The 24,295-nt window shown below is 41.2% G+C and overlaps 1 protein-coding gene and 1 non-coding gene across 2 annotated transcripts; one reads left to right on the top strand and one right to left on the bottom strand.

The window, feature by feature from the left end:
- Positions 1-1,359: 1,359 nt before the first annotated feature.
- On the bottom strand, positions 1,360-17,264 carry LOC133075124 (peptidyl-prolyl cis-trans isomerase A-like). Its single transcript, XM_061169234.1, has 2 exons — positions 17,076-17,264; positions 1,360-1,959 (listed from the first exon to the last, which is right to left on the bottom strand). The coding sequence occupies exons 1-2, from the start codon at positions 17,262-17,264 to the stop codon at positions 1,375-1,377; spliced, it is 774 nt and encodes a 257-aa protein (XP_061025217.1). The 3' UTR covers positions 1,360-1,374.
- TRNAK-CUU (transfer RNA lysine (anticodon CUU)) lies at positions 14,529-14,601 on the top strand. Its single transcript has one exon. It is a non-coding gene; the product is annotated as a tRNA-Lys (tRNA).
- Positions 17,265-24,295: the final 7,031 nt, after the last annotated feature.

The raw sequence follows: 24,295 nt of genomic DNA, 5'->3' as shown, positions 1-24,295 counted from the left end.
TTTCCCTGGAGCCCCTAGAAGACTTTCTCTGATTTCTCCTTGGTCACATACCTACCCATGGTCAGTCACTGACAAAGAAAATGGAATCCCCCCATTAGCTGAGACCAGCCTCGGCACATGGCACTCAGAGCAAATTTAGTGGCCATAAACAAAATGTACATGAATGAGCTGTGGCTGTGCTCCAAGAAGACTTAACTTATTGACATTGAAATTTGAATTTCATACAATTTTATGTGTATGATATGTTATTCTTATTTTGATTTTTTCTCATTTAAAAATGTAAAAACCAGGATTCCCTGGTGGCGCAGTGGTTGGGAGTCTGCCTGCCAATGCAGGGGACACGGATTCGAGCCCTGGTCTGGGAGGATCCCACATGCCGCGGAGCAACTGGGCCCGTGAGCCACAACTACTGAGCCTGCGCGTCTGGAGCCTGTGCTCCGCAACAAGAGAGGCCGCGATAGTGAGAGGCCCGCGCACCGCGATGAAGAGTGGCCCCCGCTTGCCACAACTAGAGAAAGCCCTCGCACAGAAACGAAGACCCAACATAGCCATAAATAAATAAATTTTTTAAAAAATTATTAAAAGGAAAAAAAAATACTGACTTTTAAAAAAAAAAATGTAAAAACCGTTCTTAGTTCACAAAGAATGCAAGCTACAAAACAGGTGTCGGGCTGGATTTGGCCCATGGGCTGTGGTTTGCCAGCCCCTGGTATATGTGTAACCAGACCCAAGTAGGTCCAAAAGGTACAGCGAACTGTCCGAACACAGCCAGTGGCTCAGGCTCCCGTGGGGCCTGCTGCTTTCCCTTCTCTCCTTCAGTCTTCTCTGTGATGAGTTAACTGAAGAGAAGAAGATGTGGGCGGAGCTGCAGGGTGTGGTAGCTCCAGGAAGACGTGGATGGCTGCTGCATTGCAACCCCACTGCGTCGAATTTGTGGATCTGGAAAAGACTTTACACAGCCCTGCAGTCCAGTGTTTCTCAAACTTCAGCCTGTGTAATCATCTCCTGCGGTGCCTGTTCATTCTATTTTAAATTTTTATTTTTTAAATGCAGTATAGTTGATCTGTGGTGCCTGTTTAAAATGCAGATTCCAGGCCCTGCCCCTGAGTTCTAATTCAGTAGATCTGGGTAGGACCTACGGATGTGCTTTTTTTTTTTTTTTTTGGTTGTTTAGTTTTTATTTCATAACCGTAAACTTAACTTTGCAATTCAGCTAAACTTGGAGGGGGATTAGGAAAATATGGAACCCAAAGAAGTGCAATAAGAACACAAAGATTATAGGATATTTTGAGCAGATGGGGATGAAGGGGTGCTCTCCTGAGCTACAGAAGGAATGGTCTGGTGGTTAAGATAAAACACACGTTAAATTTATTATTAGATTTGTCCACAGTCAGCAATGGTGATCTTCTTGCTGGTCTTGTCATTCCTGGACCCAAAGCGCTCCATGGCTTCCACAATATTCATGCCCTCTTTCACCTTGCCAAAGACCACATGCTTGCCATCCAACCACTCAGTCTTGGCAGTGCAGATGAAAAACTGGGAACTGTTTGTGTTGGGGCCAGCATTTGCCACGGACAAGATGCCAGGACCCGTATGCTTCAGGAGGAAATTCTCATCATCAAATTTCTCCCCATAGATGGACTTGCCACCAGTGCCATTATGGCGTGTGCAGTCACCACCCTGGCACATAAATCCCGGAATTATTCTGTGAAAGCAGGAACCTTTATAACCAAAGCCTTTCTCCCCAGTGCTCAGAGCACGAAAGTCTTCTGCTGTCTTTGGAACTTTGTCTGCAAACAGCTCAAAGGAGACGCGGCCCCAGGGCTCGCCGCCAAAGGCGATGTCAAAGAACACGGTAGGGATGACTGTGGTTGGGCAGCGCGGGAGGTTCCGGGGTGGCGGCGTCTGCAAAAAAGTCTGGATGTGCTTTTTTTTTTTTTCAGCTTTATTGAAGTATAACTGGCAATTAAATTGTAAGATATAATTTGATATATGTATGTACTGTAAAATGATACCCCCGTGGAGTTAAACATCTATCACCTCACATATTTACCTGTGTGTGTGTGTGTGGTGAAAATATTTAAGTTCTACTTTCATAGCAAATTTCAATTATACGATACAGTGTTATCTACTATAGTCACTGGATATGCATTTTTAATAAGCCTGTGACTCTGATGGGGCCCCTATCAGTCAGAAAGTTAGTGGCAGAGCTGGGACTAGAATCCTGAGTGATCTTGCAATTAGCACACTGTCTGCTAATTGAAAAGGTTAAATGTGAATAGAAGCAAAAGAGACACTGATTTTGATTCTGAATGAAACTCCACGACTGAGCTCTACACGGGGAAAACCCAATGGTCAAATGCAGATACCACCTTCCCTGCCCTATAGGTTTTTGTATCTTACACAACAAAACCCAATTTTAGTATGAATCATATGTGTTTCTAACATCTCTTCCTCTGATCAGCATATGAGTATCTTAAAAACAGGAAACTGCGACTCATTCACCTTTGCAGCTCCCAATGGGAGGGCCTGTCACATAATAGGCTGCCAATAATATTTACTGGGCAAATATTTGGATCAAAGCTTCCTTTCTAAAATTATTTCAAAACGGAGAAAAATTTAGAGAGCTAACATTGCATGGTATTTTTAATCAATATTGCATGACAGTTTAATTACAGAAAACAATGTAATAATATCCTGCCAAAACTGAGCAATGTGTATAATCAAAGCAACTAAACTAATATGCAAAATAGAGTAGGCAGAGTTAACCAGCATGGCCTCAGCTTGGTAATTATTTAATTAGAAACATGTTTTTAATGAATTCCAATGCTAAACAAAGTCACCAATGATGCAATGTTTTATTTGAAGCACTAACACTCTCTTTCAAGCCAAAACTCCAGATCCTCTTCCCTTACAATTGTCAATATTTACATTTTTAATGGAATCCCTATTTGGGAAGTTGACAACATAGTGAACATGAAGGGTAAACCTCTGAGATGCTACTCCAGGAGAACTGGTCAATGGCATTACAGGGACACATCCAGGATCCGTGTAAAGGAAAACTCTATTTATAACGCAGACCCCGACAGGAGTGACTCTTCCCCACAAAAAATATAATTAGACTTGGAAATAGAATAAAGAGGTAGCACAGACATGAGAAGACTGTGACCTTGAGCAGCCACTCCTTGAGCAGCTATAGAAGCAGATAACCAGAATTTTGAAATGTATATTGGAGAGAAGCAAAGACTTCTTGGTAAAACTGAGATAAAGATTCAATTCCTAAAGTATTGATAAATGTTGATATTTGCAGATGTCAAGGCTAAGAATTGTCTGCAAATACAAATCCACAATCTCTTCTTTGAAAACAGCTGTGTTTCAGGATTCAGAATGTTTCCGATTTTGAAAAGGAATACAGTGAAAACCCAACAAATGTAAAACGCTCCCAGCAGGAACTGTAGCAATGTCTCATAATCAAAAACACATTAAAACTTCTGCCACAGGGGTTCCCTGGTGGCTCAGCGGTTAAGAATCCGCCTGCCAATAAAGCAGATAAAATCCTGGTCCTGTTCATTAAGGCAGGATGGTGAATGGTGCAGTGCTGGAGCTGGTTCATATTGGCCCACGAGGGCTCATTGTCAAATTTTCAGGAATTTTTTTTTTTTTTTTTTTGGCTGTGCCACACAGCTTGTGGGATTTTAGTTCCCCGACCAGGGATTGAACCCAGGCCCTCTGCAGTGAGAGCTCGGAGTTCTAATCACTGGACCACCAGGGAATTCCCAAAATTTACAGGAATTTTGACAACTGATTGTTGAAACTCAGCCATTATTTAAAAATTAAATTATGTAAACTTAAAATTAAATTTATTTTATTAAAATCAAATATAATGAATACTCAAAACTCAAAAAAAAAAAAAAAAAGAATCCGCCTGCCAATGCAGGGGACAAGGGTTGGAGCCCTGGTCCAGGAAGATCCCACATGCTGCAGAGCAACTAAGCTCGTGTGCCACAACTACTGAGCCCGTGTTCTAGAGCCCGTGAGCCACAACTGCTCAAGCCCACATGCCTAGAGCCCGTACTCTGCAACAAGAGAAGCCACCACAATGAGAAGCCTGCACACTGCAAGGAAGAGTAGCCCACACTCGCCACAACTAGAGAAAGCCCGCGCATAGCAATGAAGACCCAGTGCAGCCAAAAAAAAAAACCTTCTGCCACAAAGTACATTGCTAACCACACTAAGTGCTAAGGAGCTTGCATAGCCTTCCATCTGTTCAATCACAGTTGTGCAGTCAAATTAGGTCAGGATAGGGCAGTTTTGCCACCAAATGGATTTCATTCTCAGAGTTTTTTGGACTTTGAGTATAAAAAATTAATAAACAGGAACCCCAATTAATATAGAGTTGGGAAGTCAGAAGGGGGCGCTCTCTTGCCCTACACTGAAAGCAGAGCCTAACAGGAGAAGAAAGACTTCCTCTTCTGGCCTGGCAAGAGCTCAGCTGATAAGAGGTTGTCACAACTCAGCCAACGGAAAGCCACTATACTTCGAAATCTCAATTCCTCCAATGGACTTTTTGTTTACGGTAGCCCTCCCAACTTCCTTTGCCCCTCTTTAAAAGAGTTGTCCTCTCCTTGATGTAGGGGACTTGCACGTGGCTTGCCATGATTGCAGACCCCAAATTGCAATTCTTCGTTGAGCCCAAAAATATCCATTTTTGCTAGAGAAATAACTGGTAGTCTATTTGTTTTAGGTCAGCATGTTGGTGGCCTGTACGGGGACCAGAGAAGACCCCCAATGACTCCAAGACTGCTGAGCAGACAGGTGCAGTGCTCACATTGAACCTGTTTTTGCTCATTGCTTTTCTTGCCGACTCTGGGATTTGAGGGTGAGTCTTTCTCCAGGATCCCAACTTCTGCCTTCTTTGCTTTCTGAAGCTCTCAGGTCTTAGTCAGCATCTATTTAAAGTTTCATCCTTACTGGTTAAGGCCTTGTTCTGTATGCAAGTACTCGTTTGGCACTTTGGCATGATTGTGAAATCAGACTGCATTGGAACTGGCTAGACTTCAGTCCATACCGTCAGGAACAGAGACTGTTTCACTGGAGCTGTGCCGGTTCTGTCTTCAACCCAATTCCATCAGAAATAGGGGCTGTTCTATTGGAATTGCCCTGTTAAGATTTTAGTCTGGCTCCTTGGGGACCAGATTGTCCCTTAGAACTGGCTGGTATTAGGCCATTTGAGCTATTTGAACAGTAAGTCTATTTGAAAATTATTCCCTTACTCCAGAGAAAAACTTCTGAGAAATGGGATCCCAGTTATCTAAATATTTTCATATTCACATTTGTATTCTCTACAGGGACCTCGGCCAGTTTTATGTTTGAAAACCACCGTCCTTCCTTATGTGCCTTTCTAACTAAACAGACCGACCTAACTAAAGACAATTTAGAATGTCAATGGCCATTATGGGGAACTTTCGAAATCCCCAAACTTACTTAACTCTAAAATTTCCAAAACTGAATGCAGCACATAATTCGATTGGTATTTTGAGGCTTCTAAATGTTCTTAGGAACCTTTGCCTCTCTAAAAAATAAGATTTCAAGATTAACTGAGGCAGGGGCTTCCCTGGTGGCGCAGTGGTTAAGAATCTGCCTGCCAATGCAGGGGACACAGGTTCGAGCCCTGGTCCGGGAAGATCCCACATGCCGCGGAGCAACTAAGCCCGTGCACCACAACTACTGAGCCTGAGCTCTAGAGCCTGTGAGCCACAACTACTGAGCCCGCGTGCCACGACTACTGAAGCCCGCGCGCCTGGAGCCCGTGCTGCACAACAAGAGAAGCCACCGCAATGAGAAGCCCGCGCACCGCATCAAACAGCAGCCCCCGCTCACCGCAACTAGAGAAAGCCCGCGCACAGCAACGAAGACCCAACGCAGCCAAAAATAAATTAATTAATTAAAATTTTTAAAAAAACATTCACTGAGGCAAACAAAGAAAGATAAAATGGCTTCTCAAGCCTCAGGCTCTTCTTCCCCAGCTTTTGTGCCTCAAACTCTGCCTCTGGCACCATCTTCTTCCTTCCCTTCTATGCCACCTACACCTCCTCTCCACCCCCCTGTCCTCCCCAATATGAATTTTCTTGTCAAATTTCCCTTTTCCCCTGAAACTCTCCCCACTCCCTTTTCCTCTGAATTTATCAGAATCTGTTCCTTTAAAATTAAGCCTTCCGAGGATCCAGAGGCTAAACCCTTACTTTCTTTTATTCCCTGGACTAAAGCTGAACTGTGAGCCATAGTCAAAGATTTTCCCAAAGTAACTAAGGATTCTCCAGATTTGCTGAGGGATTTAATAGAGTCATTCAAACTTACCAGCCTCGTTTCTCTGACTTACATCAGCTAGTTCATACGTTTCTCAGTGAAGATCAGGCCCAACATTGGATGAAAACAGCTCACTGGGGAAATCCTGAATGTCTCTAGAATTACAACTGGGAGACCAGCCCACTAACTCATACATGATCAGGCTTGAGCACTCGCTATTCGACTTCACTGAGCGATTTCCAGGGCTTTTCCAAAGCCTGTTGATTGGAACAAAATTCAGGCTTGTACCCAAAAATCTGACGAAACTGTTCATGACTTTACAATTGACTTCAGATGGTTTTTAAAGAAAATTCAGGTCTTCCTTCAAATGTTGATGCCACCTGGGTAGCTTTTAACTCTGTTTATTAATGGGCTGAACTGGGACCTTTCCCTTCTAGTAAAAAGGACCAGAATGGAATGGGAAACTATGTCCACTCCAGATTCAGTTAATCTGGCAAAGCAGCTCTCTCTCACTCTAGATGAAAAGGGAGATTGCCAAAATTCTTAATCTTCAACTCCAAATGAAAGTCCCTAAATGAAACCAAAACCCTTCTAGTTTCAGCTATTATTGCAAGAACCAGGACAATGGAAAAGAGATTGTTAAAAATTCAAATGCTTCAGGCACCTTCAGAGCTCTAATCAGACTTTCCACTGTCCTCCCAATTCTCAACGACAAGACTCAAAGGAACTGTAGGGGTTCTTCCCAGTCCTCTCTCTTAACTGGCTTGGAGAGACATTTCTCCATATTGGGACTGAATCTCTTCCCGTCCTAATTGACACCAGAGCCACACTCTTGGTCCTCAACCCCACTACTATAAAGCAACCCCTGTTCAAATCGTGGGGATCTCTAATGAACCTCGAGAGGTTCCTGTCTCTGAACGTATTCCCTTTTGTTTAGGCTCTTTGAGAGATACACAACGCTTTCTCCTTAGTTCCTCTGCCCCATTTGTTAGGGCAAGACTTCCTAGAGAAGGATTATGCTGGAATTGCTTTCTCCCAAAATGGGGAATCATTCTAGAACTTGGAGATAAGTCATCAAAGCAGCCAACCTGACTCTGACATATTTTATTTGTTCCATCTCTAACAGTACTAGAGTAGATCTGGAAACACCGATCATTTGTCCCTATTGAATCAGCTACCACCCTCTTTATGGGCAAAATCTCCAAATGATATTGGAAAAATTCACAGCACAACTCCCATCAAGATTCAAATAGATCCCTCAAAACCTCTTCCCAGAATTAATCAACATCCTGTAAGTAAAGAATCCCTTCAAGGCATAAAGCCCGTAATAGAAGATTACAAGGCTTAAGTCCTCATCATCCCTAGTATTAATCCTTGTAACACTCCTGTTTTACTGGTGAGAAAACCTAAAGGGTGAGGGTAGAAGTTTGTCTAGGACCTCCCAGCAATAAAAAACCTTGTTATCTCCCCGACAACCTGCTGTTTCTAACGCTCATACATTACTCACATCCATTCCCACCAGAAGCAAATTCTTTACTGTAATCGATTTATGCAGTGCATTCTTTAGTATCTCAGTTGATGAAGCTAGCAATACGTTTTTGCCTTCACTTGGGAAGAAAAACAATTCATCTGGATGGTAATGCTTCAGGGTTTTACTGAGAATCCTTATTTTTTGCAAATCCTGAAGTCTAATCTGTTTGATATAAAGTTCCCTAGAGGTTCTACTTTGTTGTAATAGGTGGATGATTTGCTTCTTTGCTCTTTTTCTCGGGCCTCCTCACAGGAAGACAGCACCCACTTGCTAAAGCTTTTAGCCTTAATGGGGCTTAGGATGGTCAAGGAAAATTGCAGCTTGCCCAGACCCAGGTTCAATATCCAGGGCATCTGATATCAGGATAAGGACTACACCTCGATCTAGATAGGTTTCATGGTGTCCTGAGTTTCCCAATACCCAAAACTAAGAACCAACTGTGAAATTTTCTTGGGCTAGTTGGCTATTGCTGAAATTGGATTCCAAGTGTCTCCCTTATGGTCAAACCTCTGTGTTTTACTCAGTTATAACAACCCTGAACCCAAGTTCATGGAAGAATCAGACAACATAGTCATCAAGACCTTAAAGGAGAGTTTGATGAATCCACCCTTGGGCATCCCAATTCTGAATTCCTTTCTTCCTTTTTGTACATGAAAAGGAAGGGACGGTCCTTGGGGTACTCACCCCCAAACACAGGACCACCACTGACCCATAGAGTACTACAGCCAGCAGCTGGACCCTGTGGCATGGGGATAATAACCCCCTTGCCTTAGAGTCATTACAGCCACTGCTCTTTTGGTGAAGGCCACCAAGGACATCACTGTGGGATCCCCTTTAATCGCTTTTGTACCTCATACAGTAGAAGCCCTCCTGAATTCTCATCACACTCAATATTTCTCAGTCACACGCCTCACCTACTATGAAGTCCCTTGTTAACTGTTTCTTCCATGACTCTTTTACATTGTCATAACCTTAACCTGGATACTCGTCTCCCCTCCATCACTGACAAAGTCCCTCATGACTCCTTAACACTGACAGATCACCTGACTTCTTTCGAAGATCTGCAGGAAATTCCATTGGGTAATGCTGACTTCTTATGGTTTACTGATGGTTCTTATTTAAAAGGTGACAATGCAAATATTGTGCTGGGTATGTTATTGCTACTCCTTTTGATATCGTTGAATCATTCTAGAACTTAGAGATAAGTTCTCGAACAGGCTGAATTATATGCTCTTACATGGGCTTGTACTTCAGCCAAGGGCAAAACTGCCAACATTTATAACTGATAGTAAATATGTTTTTGGACTAGCCCATGATTTTGGAATGTTGTAGAAGTAATGTGACTTCCCTACTCCCAGCGGAAATAGAATTTTAAATGGCCCCTATTTCAAGAATTATTGGATGCAATACTTTTACCTGTGTTTTAGCTTTATTATTAAGACTTCAGGGCATTCTAAACTTGACTCTCTGGAAGTTAAGGGAAATCATTTTGCTGACATTTCCTCAAAAAACACTGCCCTTAAAGAAACCAATATCAGCCAAACCTCGGCCATTGTCCCAAGAGATATTTCCCTAAATGACAACTTAGGAAAACTGGTTAGAACAGTGCAACAACTGACCTCAGAGAAGGAGAAACAAGATTGGAAGTTCAACAATTGTTGGCTTGGTAAAAAGAGAAAGCTCTGGTTTGCAGCAAGTAACAACCCAGTCAGTCCTACTGGAGACTCTCAAATTCCCCCTCCTCACCATTGTACATGCCTTAAACCATTGGTCTACTGAAAAAATTATAGCATTCATGGACCAATATTGGTGGGGAAACATTAACAAGGCCACAAAGAGAGCCTACCTCACTTGTCCCACTTATCCAACTACAACCCAAGAAAGCCTGTTTATACAGCTCCTGGACATTTTAAACTGCCTAATGGACCATTTGAGGTTTGGCAAATGGATTTCATACAACAGCCTCCAACTCATGGATATAAATACGTTTAAGTCGCGGTTTGTATGTTTTCACACTGGAACGAAGTCTTCCCGTGCAGGCAGGCAGCACAAGTCAAGATATACTTTGCAACTTTCAGCTCCACAGAACCGCCAGGTGAGGGCTTGGTCACTTCAAGTCTGGTCCCCTTTGTGGTCTCTATGCCAGTGTCAGACACAGATACGGCTCTCTGTCCTTCCAGACCTTCCAATGGGTAACTAGTAAATAGCTCTCTTTCACACACACACACACACACACACACACTCATACGCTCACACACAACCAAAATAAGGCATTCATGCATATAACAGAATTTACTGACATTTGGAGTCGACAGAGGTATACAAGACAGCAATTCCAAATCCTAAAAATTAGATGAAACCGGTTCTTAAATTGTTTTTCACTACCTTATCATGTAATTCAGCTGCCCTCATTCCTCCAACACCATTCTCTTTTCAGAGGTTCCCTTCCTCAGACAATCCACAGAAACTTAACTCTCCTCACTTTATTACCTAGAACAATTATATTCTCCCATGCTCTCTAATAGTATCACGGGGGAAAGAATAGTCTCCAAACGGGGAAATGGAAGAACTTTGTATCTTGCCTCTTTGTTTGGATCCTAAAAAGCATCATTACAGGCAATGGCCTGTTTAAAATTCAGCTGCACTCCCAGGCCCTCCGCTTCTGCTCTCTGCCTGATCCCATTTCACCCTTTCAGGCTGATTGGACTAATCAGCACCTCAGCTGGAGGATGAAATTTTGCTCTTCCAGTGATCAGCACCATAGACATATCTGCATCATTTGCTTGTAGATGGTTGTTCTTTCTTGTCTGGTAGACAGCATACCTGGCATCTGGGACCAGCCCTCACAGACTTTTTTTGTAACCACTGATAGAGTCGTGATATGAAATGAAACTGCAAATACTTCTTACTTTGAAAAACATTAGCTACTTATGTAATCATTCTTTTTCCCAACTATTTAATACCTTTATTTTCACTGCCCTTCTCCCTCTCTTTCTCTCTCTCTCCTCTTTGAACTTTACTAATTCCCTTGCCCCCTAGAAAATTAATGAACTTAGGCAAAATCACAATCAAATTTGTCCAAGAAATTTTGTTTCACAATGAGCTCTTCTGAATTAATGACCCAAAGTTACCTGAAAAGATGTTCTACGTCATTATTCATGAGGGAAATCCAACTTAAATCCACTACGGGTTACTACTTCACACCTATCAGAATGACTAAATTTAAAAGACTGACCGTTCCAAGTGTTGGTGAGGATGCGGAGGAACTGGATCCTCATACACTGCTGGTGGCGTATAAAATAGTACAGTCACTTTGGAAAACACTTTGGCAGTTTCTTAAATGGTTAAACATACACCTATTCTATGTTCCAGCCACTTCACTCCCAGGCACTTTACCAACAGAAATGAAAACATATGTCCATTGAAAGACTTGTACACAAATGTTCATAGCTATTAGCTAAAGTTCATTGTGATAGCCAAAATCTGGAAATGACCTAAATGTCCATCCACAGGAGAATGGATAAACTATAGTGTACCCCAAAATTGGAATATACTACTCAGCAAGAAGAAGAAATTAGCAGTTGATACAGAAAACATGGATGAATTTCAATGTAATTATGCTAAGTGAAAAAAGGCAGACAAAAAAGACTATGTACTTATGATTCCACTTATATAAAATCATAGGAAATGCAAACTAATGTATAATGACAGAAAGCAGATAAGTGGTTGCCTTGGGGATAGAGAAGTTGAGGAAGAACAGGAAGGAGAAATGACAAAGGGGCCTGGGGAAATCTTGGTGGGGGGGGCAAAGAATACATTCATTATCTTGATTCTGGTGATGGTTTCACAGGTGTATACACTTGTGTAAAACTTACCGAATTGTACACTCTAAATATGTACAGTTTATTATATGCCAGTTATACATTAATAAAGTTGTTAAACAGAGACTTTTAAAAGGCTCTCTTCTGTAATCATTCTCTAAATGACAATAAAAGAATGTTGTTTGAAAATAGAATTATCTATGTTTAAATCTTTGTTCTATTTTCTAAATATGTTTGGTCTTGTGATAAAACACCAATTGCGTGAGATGTTTATTGTGTTCAACTGAGTAGTTTTAAAAATTGTCTATGAACTGTTTTAATCTACATGTATATTATTTGGTATGAATAGGTGTTAAGCTCTGTAAGAGTTCTCAGGAAGTTTAGAAAATGACACTTGTCATTGACCATAAGGTTGAATTGTGCCCCTCCCCCCCCCCAAAAAATTGATATGTTGAACTGCTAAACCCTAGTACCTCAGAATGTCACCTTATTTGGAGTCAGGGTCTTTACAAAGGTAATCAAGTTAAAATGCTGTCATTAGGTGGGGCCCTAATCCAATATGACTGGTGTCCTTATAAAAAGGGGAAATTTGGACTCATCTATTCATGCAGGCAGAATGCCATGTGAACATGAAGATGGCTATCTACAGGCCAAGGAGAAGGGCCTAGAACAGATTCTTTTCTCACAGCTTCTGAAGTAACCAACCTGCCAAAACCTTATTTCAGACTTCCAGCCTCCAGAACTGTGAGACAATAAAATTTTGTTATTTGAGCCAGCCATTTGTGATACTTTGTTATAGCAGCCCTAGCAAATCAATTTAATACTACTGTGTAGAAGAAAGACAATGTTCTCATCTGGAATTTGTGACCAGTAATGGCATTTTTGAAAGAATCTGTGAGGAAAATATCACTTGGACCCCTCAGGGTAAGAAGCTAATTGTGGCAAAAGATATATATTTGACTTAAGGAGATTATTAACTCCTTAACTAAATTATAAGGAAAAGAATGTTGGTGAGCAATAGCTGATCACATTTGGTTCCTGTTAGAAGTTTCTTGAGGGGCTACCAGGGGAAGAGGCTCTGGAAAATAAGGAGAGAAGGGCACCAGCTGACAGAACTTTGACTTGTGAAGAAACATACTGATATTTTCAAGGAAGTTATTTTTCAACTATGTGAATGTAAATGTTAGATAACAGATACTACTATACAACAGGCTTATTGTGATTTGTTCCCCTAGGTATTTCATATATCATTATATTATGTTATTTGTTTATACGTATATTGTTTAACTTACACTATACTTATGTAAAAAAGTCATAATTAAAAACTACTGATTATCAAAAATCAGATTGCATTATATTTATACACAAGGAGAGTCAGAGACACAATGAAAATAAAATCCAAAGTTACAAATATGGCATTTACACCCATGATTTTATTAATTTTGCTCATTAATGTTTAAAATAGTTAACGTAGATAAAATAGTTAAAATAATAAAAACTCAACATAGATGGAGATAATAAAAACCTTGTAAATGGAGAGCTTCATGGCAGCTGATTCTGTGTTGTTTTTTTTTATGAGTATAGCATTTAATGTAGCATCAAAAATATTAAATATCTGGGAATAATCTAACAAATGTGAATACCTCTAACAAAACTACAAAACATTATTTTAAAAGGCTAAAGAAGAACTGAGCAAATGGAGAAATATATTATGTCCATGGATTACAAAACAATAGTGTAAAGATATCGATTCTCACCAAATTTATTTATAAATTCAATTCAATCACTGTATGGGTGTGGAAATTGACAAGTGAATCCTAAAATTTGTGTGTAAATGCAAAAATGGCAACTGATTCTTAAGAGAACTGTTCTATTCTGTTTTTACCCCACTTTCAGAGGTACCTGGGAGCTTTGCAAATGCTAATCACGGCTCTTGTTGAAACAAGAAATTCAGCCTCATGGCAGAATCTATAAGAGAAAATCTATCAGGTAGTTCAAAACAGTAGCCATTAAATTTATGAGACACTTAATGTAACTGCTCTCCAATACATTTCTATGAATCTCATTTTCTCTGTATGGCAGTCAATGACTTTTGTTTGAAAAGTGCAGCAGAACATTTCAAAGTACTGTCTGCTTCTACCTCCCCGCAACCAGCTTGCTTCTGTTCTTGGAGTATTGCTCTGAACGGGAAAAAAATGAAACCAAGAAACATCCAGACCCTTCTCTCAATCAAGTGGCCACTTTAGTCATTCCCCATGCTCATAGGGATATCGAAAAAAGGAAAGGAAGGGAAAGGAAGGGAAGGGAAGGGAAGCGAAGGGAAGCGAAGGGAAGGGAAGGGAAGGGAAAAGAAAGTTCTAACTTGCATCTGCTCTGGTCGTTCCTAGAGGCTAGTGTAGTTTGGGCCCAGCCTGGGTTTTCCAAGAAGTCTGAATGCAATAGGATTTGAGGAATCCCAGGAAAGAATCATACCCAAACTTCCTCTTACCTGGGTCTGCTATGATGAATGGATTTTCCACTATGAAAGAAAAATTATTTTTGTTAAAATGTTGTCCTTTTTTAAAACATAAAATATCCCAAGAAAACTAACACCAAGCAAAGATCCAGATTTAATACCTTAGTTGATCGATGATAACTGACAGAAGATACTGACTGGATGGAAAGATGTCCATTCATGCTTTATATCTGGCTAGAGCAGGGTTTCTCCACCTTACTACTACTGACATCTGGACCTGGATAATTCTTTGGAGTCAGGTGCGGGGAGGGAGCTGTCCTTGTAGGACCAAACATTCAGCAGCATCCTTGGCCTCTAACCACTACATGCCAGTAACAACCCACACAGGGTGACATCCAAAAATGTCTCCAGGGAATCCCCTGGTGGTCCAGTGGTTAGGGCTCGGCACTCTTACTGCCAGGGCCCGGGTTCAATCCCTGGTCAGGGAACTAAGATCCCACAAGCTGCACAACGTGGCCCCCCCCACCAAAAAGAAAAATGTCTCCAGACACTGTTAACCGTCTTCTGGGGGCAAAATTGCCCTTGATTGAGAACCACCAGACAAGAGTTTTAGACAAAGTAAAGTTACTGATACATGCAACAACATGGACGAATCTCAAAAACATTATGAGTGAAAAAAGCCTTGCCTGAAAAGAGCATATATTGTATAATTCCATTTATATGCTGTTCTAGTACAGGCAAAACTAATCTTTGGTGGTGAGAAGTAGAACAGTGGTTGCCTGTAGGTCACAGGGATTAATGGGATGAGACATGAGGGAGATTTCTGAGGTGAAAGTAATGTGCTTTATCCTGATCAGAATTTGGGTTATACAGGTGTATGCATACTTAAGATTTGTGCATTTCATTTTACATACAGGAAAAATAAAACTAAAAAAAAATTGAACTAATGCTATGTATGCTGAAGTATTTAGGGGAAACTATTCAAATGTCTTCAATTTACTTTCAAATGTATCAAATAAAAGATGACTTGATGGATGACTAGAAGATGGGCAGAGAGATGTGTGATAAAGCAAAATGTTGGTGGTAGAATCTAGGTGGTGGTATTGTTTACACAATAAACAATGTAATGGTATTACAATTGTTCATTGTAAAATTATTTCACCTTTTGTAAATGTTAAAAAAAAAAATGATGTGGCTGGTTAGTGGTGTCAGATGGCCTAAACCAGCAGCTTCATAAATATTCATGCTGATAAAGCCAGTCCTTTGCTCCCTCACTGCATTCAGGTCTCCACTCAGATTTTACTTTATCAGAGCTATCTCTGACTCTTTCTGTAAAAATAATGCCACAACCCCTCTCAAGCCCCTAATGCTATCTTCTGCATTATTTTACTCTATAGTTCATATTATAACCTGACATACATTTATTTCCTGGTTGCTCATCTCCTTCTGCTAGAACACAAGCTCCATGCAATCAGATTCATTGCTTTATACACTACTGACTCCCCAAAATCTAGAACAATGTCTGACACATAGTAGCAGCTCAATAAATATGTGTTGGATGAAAAAAATGCTGAAAGAACCAAGAAGATTTCTCATGTGCAATTGCTGTGTGCAAGATGCTGGGCCAAACATAGAAAGTAAGACTGGCTATCCTCTCTTTTCTCAACAAATCTTCAGCCTAGTTGGGTGTCACAGGATAGTAATAAATATAATAATAGCAACACACAGTGACAAATGCTAAGTGCCCAAGGAAAGCTAAACAACAAAACAAGAAAGGGCCTCTTGGAGATGAGATTTAAGCTTTGTCTCAAAGGAACAGTAATGACTTCTTGGTTTCCTTGGAAGGTACACCTGTCACTCTAATTAATACATTGGGATGCCACTTTTCAGGATTGTTTGATATATCAGTTCTCGTGAATTCACTCAACTTCGCAGATGTTGACATAATTGAGCTTTGGGGAATCACGAAGCTAGAAAAAGCCAATGAAAGAAAGAATTTGAAGACAGGAAATAACTGAGAGAACCGGGTCTCAGAAGAGGGAATATGATGGATATCTCAAGTGGAGGGATTTACCTGGGACAGGAAAAAGCATTTCTTGTTCTGAGCCTGGAGGGAAAGAAGTTGTTTATCAGTATAGAACTGAGTAGATGAAAGACAAGAAGGTAATGGTGTTTATGCTTTCATCATCTCTTTGTAAGAGAGGACCTTGGTCAGAGTCCAAATGTACAGGAAACAGAGGCAATGTCACATAGTGATTAAGAGATTCTGCAGACAGGATGCCTACATTTAAATCTTAGTTCTGGTACTTAGTAGCTGTGTGACCTTGAGCAAGTTATATAACTTCTCTGTGCCTTAATTTCCTCATCTATAAAATGAGGTGAGAAGTAATAATAATAGTATCTACCTCCCAGGGTTGTTATGAGAATTAAATTTAAATGACTTAATACATAAGAAGGGTTTTGAATAGTGACTGACACATATTAAGCGTATTATTATTTGGAGGCTTAAGGTTGGTAAGAGCTACTGTGAGAAACCAGAGCAAGAGGAAGGTAAAATGAAATTCCAGTGATGCTTAAATGAGGTTGCAGACGATGGGTTGATTGTTGTATTAGTCTAAAGATGTTTAGGGAGGGATAAATTGGGAGATTGGGATTGACATATACACACTAGTATATGTAGATAACTAATGAGAACCTACTGGATAGCACAGGGAACTCTACTCAATACTCTGTAATGACCTATATGGGAAGAGAATCTAAAAAAGAGTGGATATATGTGTATGTATAACTGATGCACTTTGCTGTATACCTGAAACTAACACAACATTGTAAATCAACTATACTCCAATAAAAATTAATTAAAAAAAATAAAGATGTTTAGATTTTCTCAAGAAGAGCTAAGCTACCTAGTGCTGGAGAAGAGAAAGTGGACTTTAAGACATATCCAATGTCGAGGGCCTACAAAGTGAGATGTATGGAACTGCAGTGGATCTACAAGCTGAGACTGGTAGGGAGGGAGTAGTTCAATGGGTCGACCTGGTTGTAAAGATGTGAGTCCTGGGGGAGAAGTGTTCCACTTGCTGAAGTCACCCACAGTGACAGCATGAGGAAGGGTGGAGTCAAGATTGGACTGTGGGGTGAGCGTCACCATGTGTAGGGGAGTCTCCTGATGCTCAATCAGTGGTGACAAGGATTGTATGGGGAGTTGATGCGGTCATAGACAAGGGTCATTAGGGAAGGGCTGTCTAGGGAGAGCAGTTGGTTTCTTTGGGCCTCACAGAGCAGTATTCCTGGGGTTGGGGGAGAAAAGAAGGAGGGTATTGTGAACAAAATTGTGCCCCCAAAATTCATGTTGAAGCCTTATCACCCAATGTGATAGAACAGAATTTGTAGACAGAACCTTTAAAGAAGTAATTAAGGTCATTAAGGGTGGGGCCCTAATTCAGTATGATCGGTGTCCTTTATAAGAAGAGAAAGAGACACCAGGGGGTGGGTGCACAGAGAAAAGGCCGAGTAAGGCTACAGTAAGAAGACAGCCATCTGCGAGCCAAAGAGAGAGGCCTCAGGAGAAACCAAACCTGCCAACACCTGATCTTAGATTCTCAGCCTCCAGAACTGTGAGAAAATAAAATTCTGCTGTCTGAGCCACACAGTCTATGGTACTTTGCTCTGGCAGCCAGAGCAGACTAACATAAGAGGCTATGGACCTGGATCTCACCCTCAACCCTGCAGAAACAAAAATCTGATTTTGTTTGTGCGCACACTAGATAATCATTGAAGGACTGACTCATAGGTACCAAACTCATGAAAGGTTATTTTATGGACCAGAAGAGTAATATTGATTAACAAGCAAAATAAAGCCTGCAGGAGAACTGGAATACAGATTACTACTACTACCAGTGTGTTCTCTCCCTGTTGGCAAATCCTGGGGAAGTTAAATCATTATTTAAAGGTCACTCGGTGAGCACGGCTTTAGGAGAAAGGGAAGTGGAGGGTGTGAAAGACACTGCGGCAACTCCTGTTGCCAGTGACAAGGGCCTGTGACCTCAGAATGGGCTTACATCTTTGTTTATGCAACTTATTATGACTCAGACACCCACAGGCCTGCTTCCTCCAAAGTGCCTTCCTAGCTATTTGCTGGCGTTTCCAAGGTCCTGCCTCAGGGGAATTTTACCGCAGGTGCCCTGGTTTCTTCTTAACCTGCAACCCTGATGAGCCTTGTGAAACGGCCCCCTGGTGGGGTCAGCTGTCCCTCATGACGACCATGCCACTGCTTCCACTCGGTGCTCAGCTTGGGGATCCTGTTGCCACTAATTGCCCAGAGAACAGCTGAGACCAGATGGCAGCTTTTATTAATTTTTAGTAAAGTGGGAATACAGAAAATGATGCTGAGAACACAGTGTAACTGCTACAAACCTAACCTCGAGACTTACTTAACCGACTTACAACAGACCTCCTCGTGCCAGGAGCAGGCCTTGCTCCCCAGTGGGAATCCCAGGCATCTCTAAGCATCCCCACAAATTGACTCCAGACCCAGCTCTACCCCAGATGGTGTCTTCCCTCCTCCCATCCTACCTCAGGATGATTAACAGTAGAAACATGTATTCTTTTCAGGGGAAACCTCACACACACACACACACACACACACACACACACACACACAACACACACACACAATACACACACACAACACACACAACACACACACACAACACACACACACAATACACACACACAACACACACACACACAACACACACACAATACACACACAACACACACACACACAACACACACACACAATACACACACACACCACACACACACACAACCCACACACACACACAGCGTGGTGCAGGGTCCAAGGTTCAGCCAGTGCCAAGGCAACAGTCAGCAGTCCCCCAAGTCCAAAATCCCTCCTTTCGTGACATTTCCATCTTCTGATAATGACACATATACGGATGTGACTGTGAAATCTCCCCCAATAAATTTTAAGAAAGAGATACCATATTAACCCCTGAGTGTTAAACCAGTGAATTATAACAGATGTGATTCAATCTGCTCAAAGTTTATCTTAGAGTTTCTCCCAGGGCCATGAATGGGAAGAAAGCAGAAGAAACGCAACTGATGCTTGACTGAACACAGAAGGAAACCAGCTTTATCATGGCCACAGGAGTATCTGAAGAGGGAACAGGTGAGCAGAGGCGGTCATCCGCAGGGAAGGTAATAAATGGGTATTGAATGATGAGAAGGGATTCCTCAGGGTTCAGCCAGGAAGAAGAAACATTGAATCTGAGAAACTCCATCACCAGAAAGTACTTTTTTGGAGGCTGTGGTTTACGGAGAAACAGGAATGCAGGCTAGAGAAACAAGAAGAGAGCAGAGGAAAGCTGCTTCCTCATTTCCCAGGGGGGACCCACCTCAGCTCTCTGTGGCCTGTCGCTCTTGTTAAATTAGACAAGGAGGCCATTAGACTGAGGTGATGCCCTCTGATGCCCTGCCGTCCTCCATTAGCAAACCAGTGTGATGTAAATGCCTCAAGGTTACAAATCAAAACACTGAGGTCACAAACAGCCACGTAGGCTTTAAGCTGTAGCCAATCAAATACACTAAGTCCCCTACACACCAACCTTCAAGTTGCGAACTTTCAAAGATGCGAACATGCATTCACACGTCCAATCACGTAAGTCAGTTCACGTGTCTGGCGTACATTGTCATGTGCGTGCATCCTCTACAAGAGGTTGTGCTATTGTGTACTTTACTGCACAGCACGGTATAGAGTACAGTAGTACAGTATCTTTATTTCAAGCCCAGGATGTCCAGAAGCAAGTGTAAAAGCAGCAGTGATGTAGCTGGTACCACTGTACTTTTCAAGGTACTGTATTGTAAGGTTAAAAATGTTTTCTTTATTTTTTATGTTTGTTTTTTATGTGTTATTTGTGTGAAAAGTATTATAAACCTATTACAGTACAGTACTATATAGTCGATCGTGTTAGTTGGGTACCTAGGCTAACTTTGTTGGACTTATGAACAAATTGGACTTACAAATGCACTCTCGGAACGGAACTCATTCATATGTAGGGGACTTACTGTAATTTCCTTTCTTTCTTACTGTAATTTCCTTTCTGTGAATTTTTTCTGAGGGTCCCCCAGCTCCTTGTCCTTGGATGCCCCTAATCACTTCCAGTTTGCCACTGCCTGGTTCTCATAGATTTTTGCTCAGATAAACTCAACATTTTTAATATGCCTCAGCTTAACACTCTTGAGGACTCCTATTTATTTGGATTCTGCTGTACAGTTCACAGAGGGTTTCATCTGCATCTCACTGGCTGCAATCTCCATGAGGGGAGCAAAGAAGGTGGTGTCAGGCTCCCCGTGCTAGGAGGAAACAGGCAACACCATTGCTAGTATGCAGCAAACTGATCTAAAACCGATCTTCAGAGTCCAAGTCAAAGAAACCTCCCCCGTAGGATTGTTGACCCCAAAACAATGCTCGTCTCCCCAGATATGCCCTTTCTTGTCAAGCCTCTGTCATTTCTCTTTCCTGCTTGCCGCTCCATCCTTCCCCTTTACGTTCCTCCCAGTTTGTGCCTCTTGGTGGCGCTGTGTCTAGACTGTCGTGAGGACCACGTAGAAACATCGCAACAGCGCCGCCCTCTCCCCTCACTCTGTGATGCCACCGCTCTTTGCCTTGGGATTTTTCATTTAGGTAATAACTGAACTATAAATTACAACCTCTATTCTGTCATCTTTTAGCAAGGAGTCCTAAGACAAGGCAACACTAACCTGGACGGGTTCTGGGAAGAGAAGATTGTGAGGAGAAAGAGGAAAAACAGCCATTTATCACAATCTGGATTGTTCAGTGGTGAAGCAAAACGGATACACTTTGTCCCCGCAAATACTTGTTACAGCTCATGAGATGCAAAATAGGTGGGAAATGGACTACTACACTTTTAAAAGATTATGTTCCTTGCTTATTTTCTTGTGTGTCCTTGACCCTGAAACTTAGGGGAAAAAAACCTTCAAAGTTGAGGAGATACCAAAAGGAGACCAAACCAGAATGCGAGAACATCATTTACGTCAGAAATCATCTGCTAGTCTTTACTGTTAAGCAAAATCTGTTAGCCTGGTTTAATGGGGATGGCCCGGTCTGAATGGGGTGAATTGTGCTGAAAGAAAACATTATGCATTTATCTTCCTTTCCTGTGGGTGTAAAGCTGGTTCTGACTGTTATCTATGCAAGGAAAGCTGGCATTTAATGACCTTGCATTTGCATAATGACCAGCCTTTGTAGCTTTTGCTGTTCCAGCTAATTGCCTTAGAATACTTCTGCTACATCTGTTGGGTTTTATCACTTTCTAATAGAATCAAAATCCTCAATCCCAGCCAAATCCACACCACTTATATACAAATTTTGAAACATGGGGTTGTATGAAACATCCAGAATTCATGTGATTTGCCTGCTGACAAGATAGTGCTCCATCAGAAAGAAGGTAACAACCCAGAAAGGACACACAGTCATCAAAGAAAAAATAAATAAATAAAAATCCTGTTTTCTATGTCCTCTGTACCTCACTGGAATAAGCTTTGAACAAAGCTTTGTTTCCTCTCATGATAGAGGTATCTTCCTATGAATAGAATCCAAGATTCTACACGCCAGGCGGTTCTCGGGAGCTCAGTAGGGTCTCTTTTATAAGATCATTAATTTCATTCGTGAAGGCTCCACCCTCATGACCTAATCACCTCCTAACACCATCACACTGGGCATTAGGATTCACCATGTGAATTGTACAGGGGTGCAAACATTCAGACCATACATAGCACTTGGTGTGAGGACTTTTTTTCATTTTCTAATGAGGAAACTGTACTTCACGTCAAGGTCAATGACTGGTGGGGACTGAGGCAGGACACAAAGGCACAGGTCTGGATGGGGTGCCCTCTCTCCTAAACCTGTTTGGGTGGGTGCTGCCAACGGCTGGTTCTTTGGGAACAAGTTTTATAGGTTTCAAATTGACCAAGCCACTTGTGTTTCTGCAGGCTTTCTCCAAAGAAGGCATCATATAACTTGGTTTTCCCCTTACTAAATTATAATCACTTTCCAGTCCCTTGCTTCAGAGTAATCTAGATTGAAGGATTAGATATTTGTAGACTTTTCAGACATATTATTTATCTACAGTTTACTCCCAGATCTCCTATCCGAGATCTTCTTCATGGAGATTGATATAGGTCAGTGAAATTAAAGATTCCAATCAAAAGACTCCCCTTGCTCTGACCCTACACTCTCCAAACTACATTTGGATGACAACTTGGCTCCTTAGTAGCTTGTCCGCAAGAAGCCCAAGGGCAGATCTGACAACGTAAGCGTTCTGATCAATTTGTCGGTGCTGTTGTTTTTGTAAGTTAATAAATGGGTGTGCACGATACACTCCCCTCAGTTATTATGCATGTGTCGGGGCAGGGCTTGTGTGCCTACCTCAGTCTATGCAAGTATTGAATCTTTTTCTCGGTTTTTGTCAAAGCCAGATTGCTGAGAGTTGGAGGCTCTGGAACATCCCTTCAAAGCCGTGAACGGGCTGAGGCGAATACCACCTGTGAATGCTCTTGGGCATGGCAGCTGGTCTCTGCCCGTGACAGACACCCTCCTGCAACACCTGGGCATGTATCCTAACGTTCAAAATGGCAACAGTATAAGATCCTGTGCTTTAAGAAAGTTTAACAGGTGAAAATTTGAGCTTAATTTAAATCAACAAATCAGAGAACTTCCTTTGTATGAAACCTCATCAGTTCCAACCAAATAGGGACATTGCTGTGATTATTGCAAACAATTCTAATTTTCAGAATAACTATTTCTATGAAACAGTCTATGAATTAATAAATATACACATATATGTATTTTAATATTACAAACAAGAAAGTGTATATCACACACACACACTTTCTAATTCACAAATTGGAGCACATAGAATTTTAATTTTAATTTTAATTCCCAAAGTCACAATCACTTAAAAGTTGACATAAAGTTCAGAGTTTAATTTGCTCAGTTAGAGTCAGCTTGTCTCTTTCTTTCTCTGTAAAATTATATTTTTTCTATCATATTATTCCATCACATAAAAAATGAAAGAATTAAAAATACTACAAAATATGAGAGTTGTGATATTTCTGCCATAAATAAGGAAAAGGTAAAGCTACATTACTTGGCAAGAGTTAACAATCCTCTCTGATATCACCCCATCTCGTATTGGGGAAGAGTTATGCTAAATATAGAATGTTTGAATGCATGCAAAGCCAAACTGGTGAATAAGAAAAAGGAAATAACAAGCTGTGGACCAGGTGCCAGCCTCCCCAAATAGAAAAATTTGTGTGAATATCAGGAACCCTGGAATTGCTTTATCAGTCATTTGAGGACAGACTGTAGAACAACTGTCTTCATCTGCAAAGAATTCCTGATTATCATCAGACTATTAAGGCATGATACCAAGAAATAAATGTCTAGCACAGATATTTGTTTATGATGGAACAGCAGAGGGTATAGATATCGTTTCTAAGGCTATCCATGTTCCTTGGTTCTTGGCTAGCAATCCCAACAATTTCTTGATATAACCTGTTCCTTGTTCCTTTAGGATTACATGCTGAGGTGTAAAAGTGTTTTGCTAGTCTTAACATTACTCAGGAAACTTCTCAAATGTTCAAGTAGCCTCAAGAGACAAAATGCTGCTTTCTGTTGGGAGACAGTTCTCCACGGGGCTCCTGCATTTCTGCTTGTCTTGTAAGCCGAAGCATCACGTGGCCATTGGTTTCAGACTACCCTTTCCAGGATGTGTAGTGAACAGCCTTGTAAGTTTAGTGTCCAGGAAAACCCTAGTTAATGACCCACTCTGCAGTCAAGTTCAAGCAGGTTGGCTTATAGCCCATTATAAAAGGTATCTTACAAATGATGAAATAAAATTCATATTTTACGGCGAGACAAGAAAAATTTAAACATAAAAGTTTTCTCTGCCCGTTTAGGCCTCCTCCCTCCCCTCTAGTGTGTATTGTGCATCAGCATTAACCAGCCCTCCTAGGAGATAACCTTACTTCTTAATCTCGTAAGGGATCACGATGACCTACTACTTGCTTTGTACATGCAGATCTGGATTATGTAAACTGTCAGTGCATTATTTGATGTATAATCCTTTGTTTCAA

Source organism: Eubalaena glacialis, chromosome 15 (genome assembly GCF_028564815.1).
Source record: "Eubalaena glacialis isolate mEubGla1 chromosome 15, mEubGla1.1.hap2.+ XY, whole genome shotgun sequence".
In the NCBI taxonomy this organism is placed as follows: Eukaryota; Metazoa; Chordata; class Mammalia; order Artiodactyla; family Balaenidae; genus Eubalaena; species Eubalaena glacialis.
Note: the sequence above shows the minus strand (reverse complement) of the source record. Positions and strands in the feature narration are given on the sequence as shown.

Excerpts from the sequence above, each read along its gene's own strand:
- LOC133075124 (XM_061169234.1), bottom strand. The coding sequence starts at position 17,264 with ATGGTGACGCTCACCCCACAGTCCAATCTTGACTCCACCCTTCCTCAT. Across the intron at positions 1,960-17,075 it reads AGTTCCATACATCTCACTTT|TTATACTTCAATAAAGCTGA; the intron begins GTAGGCCCTCGA and ends TTTAATTGCCAG.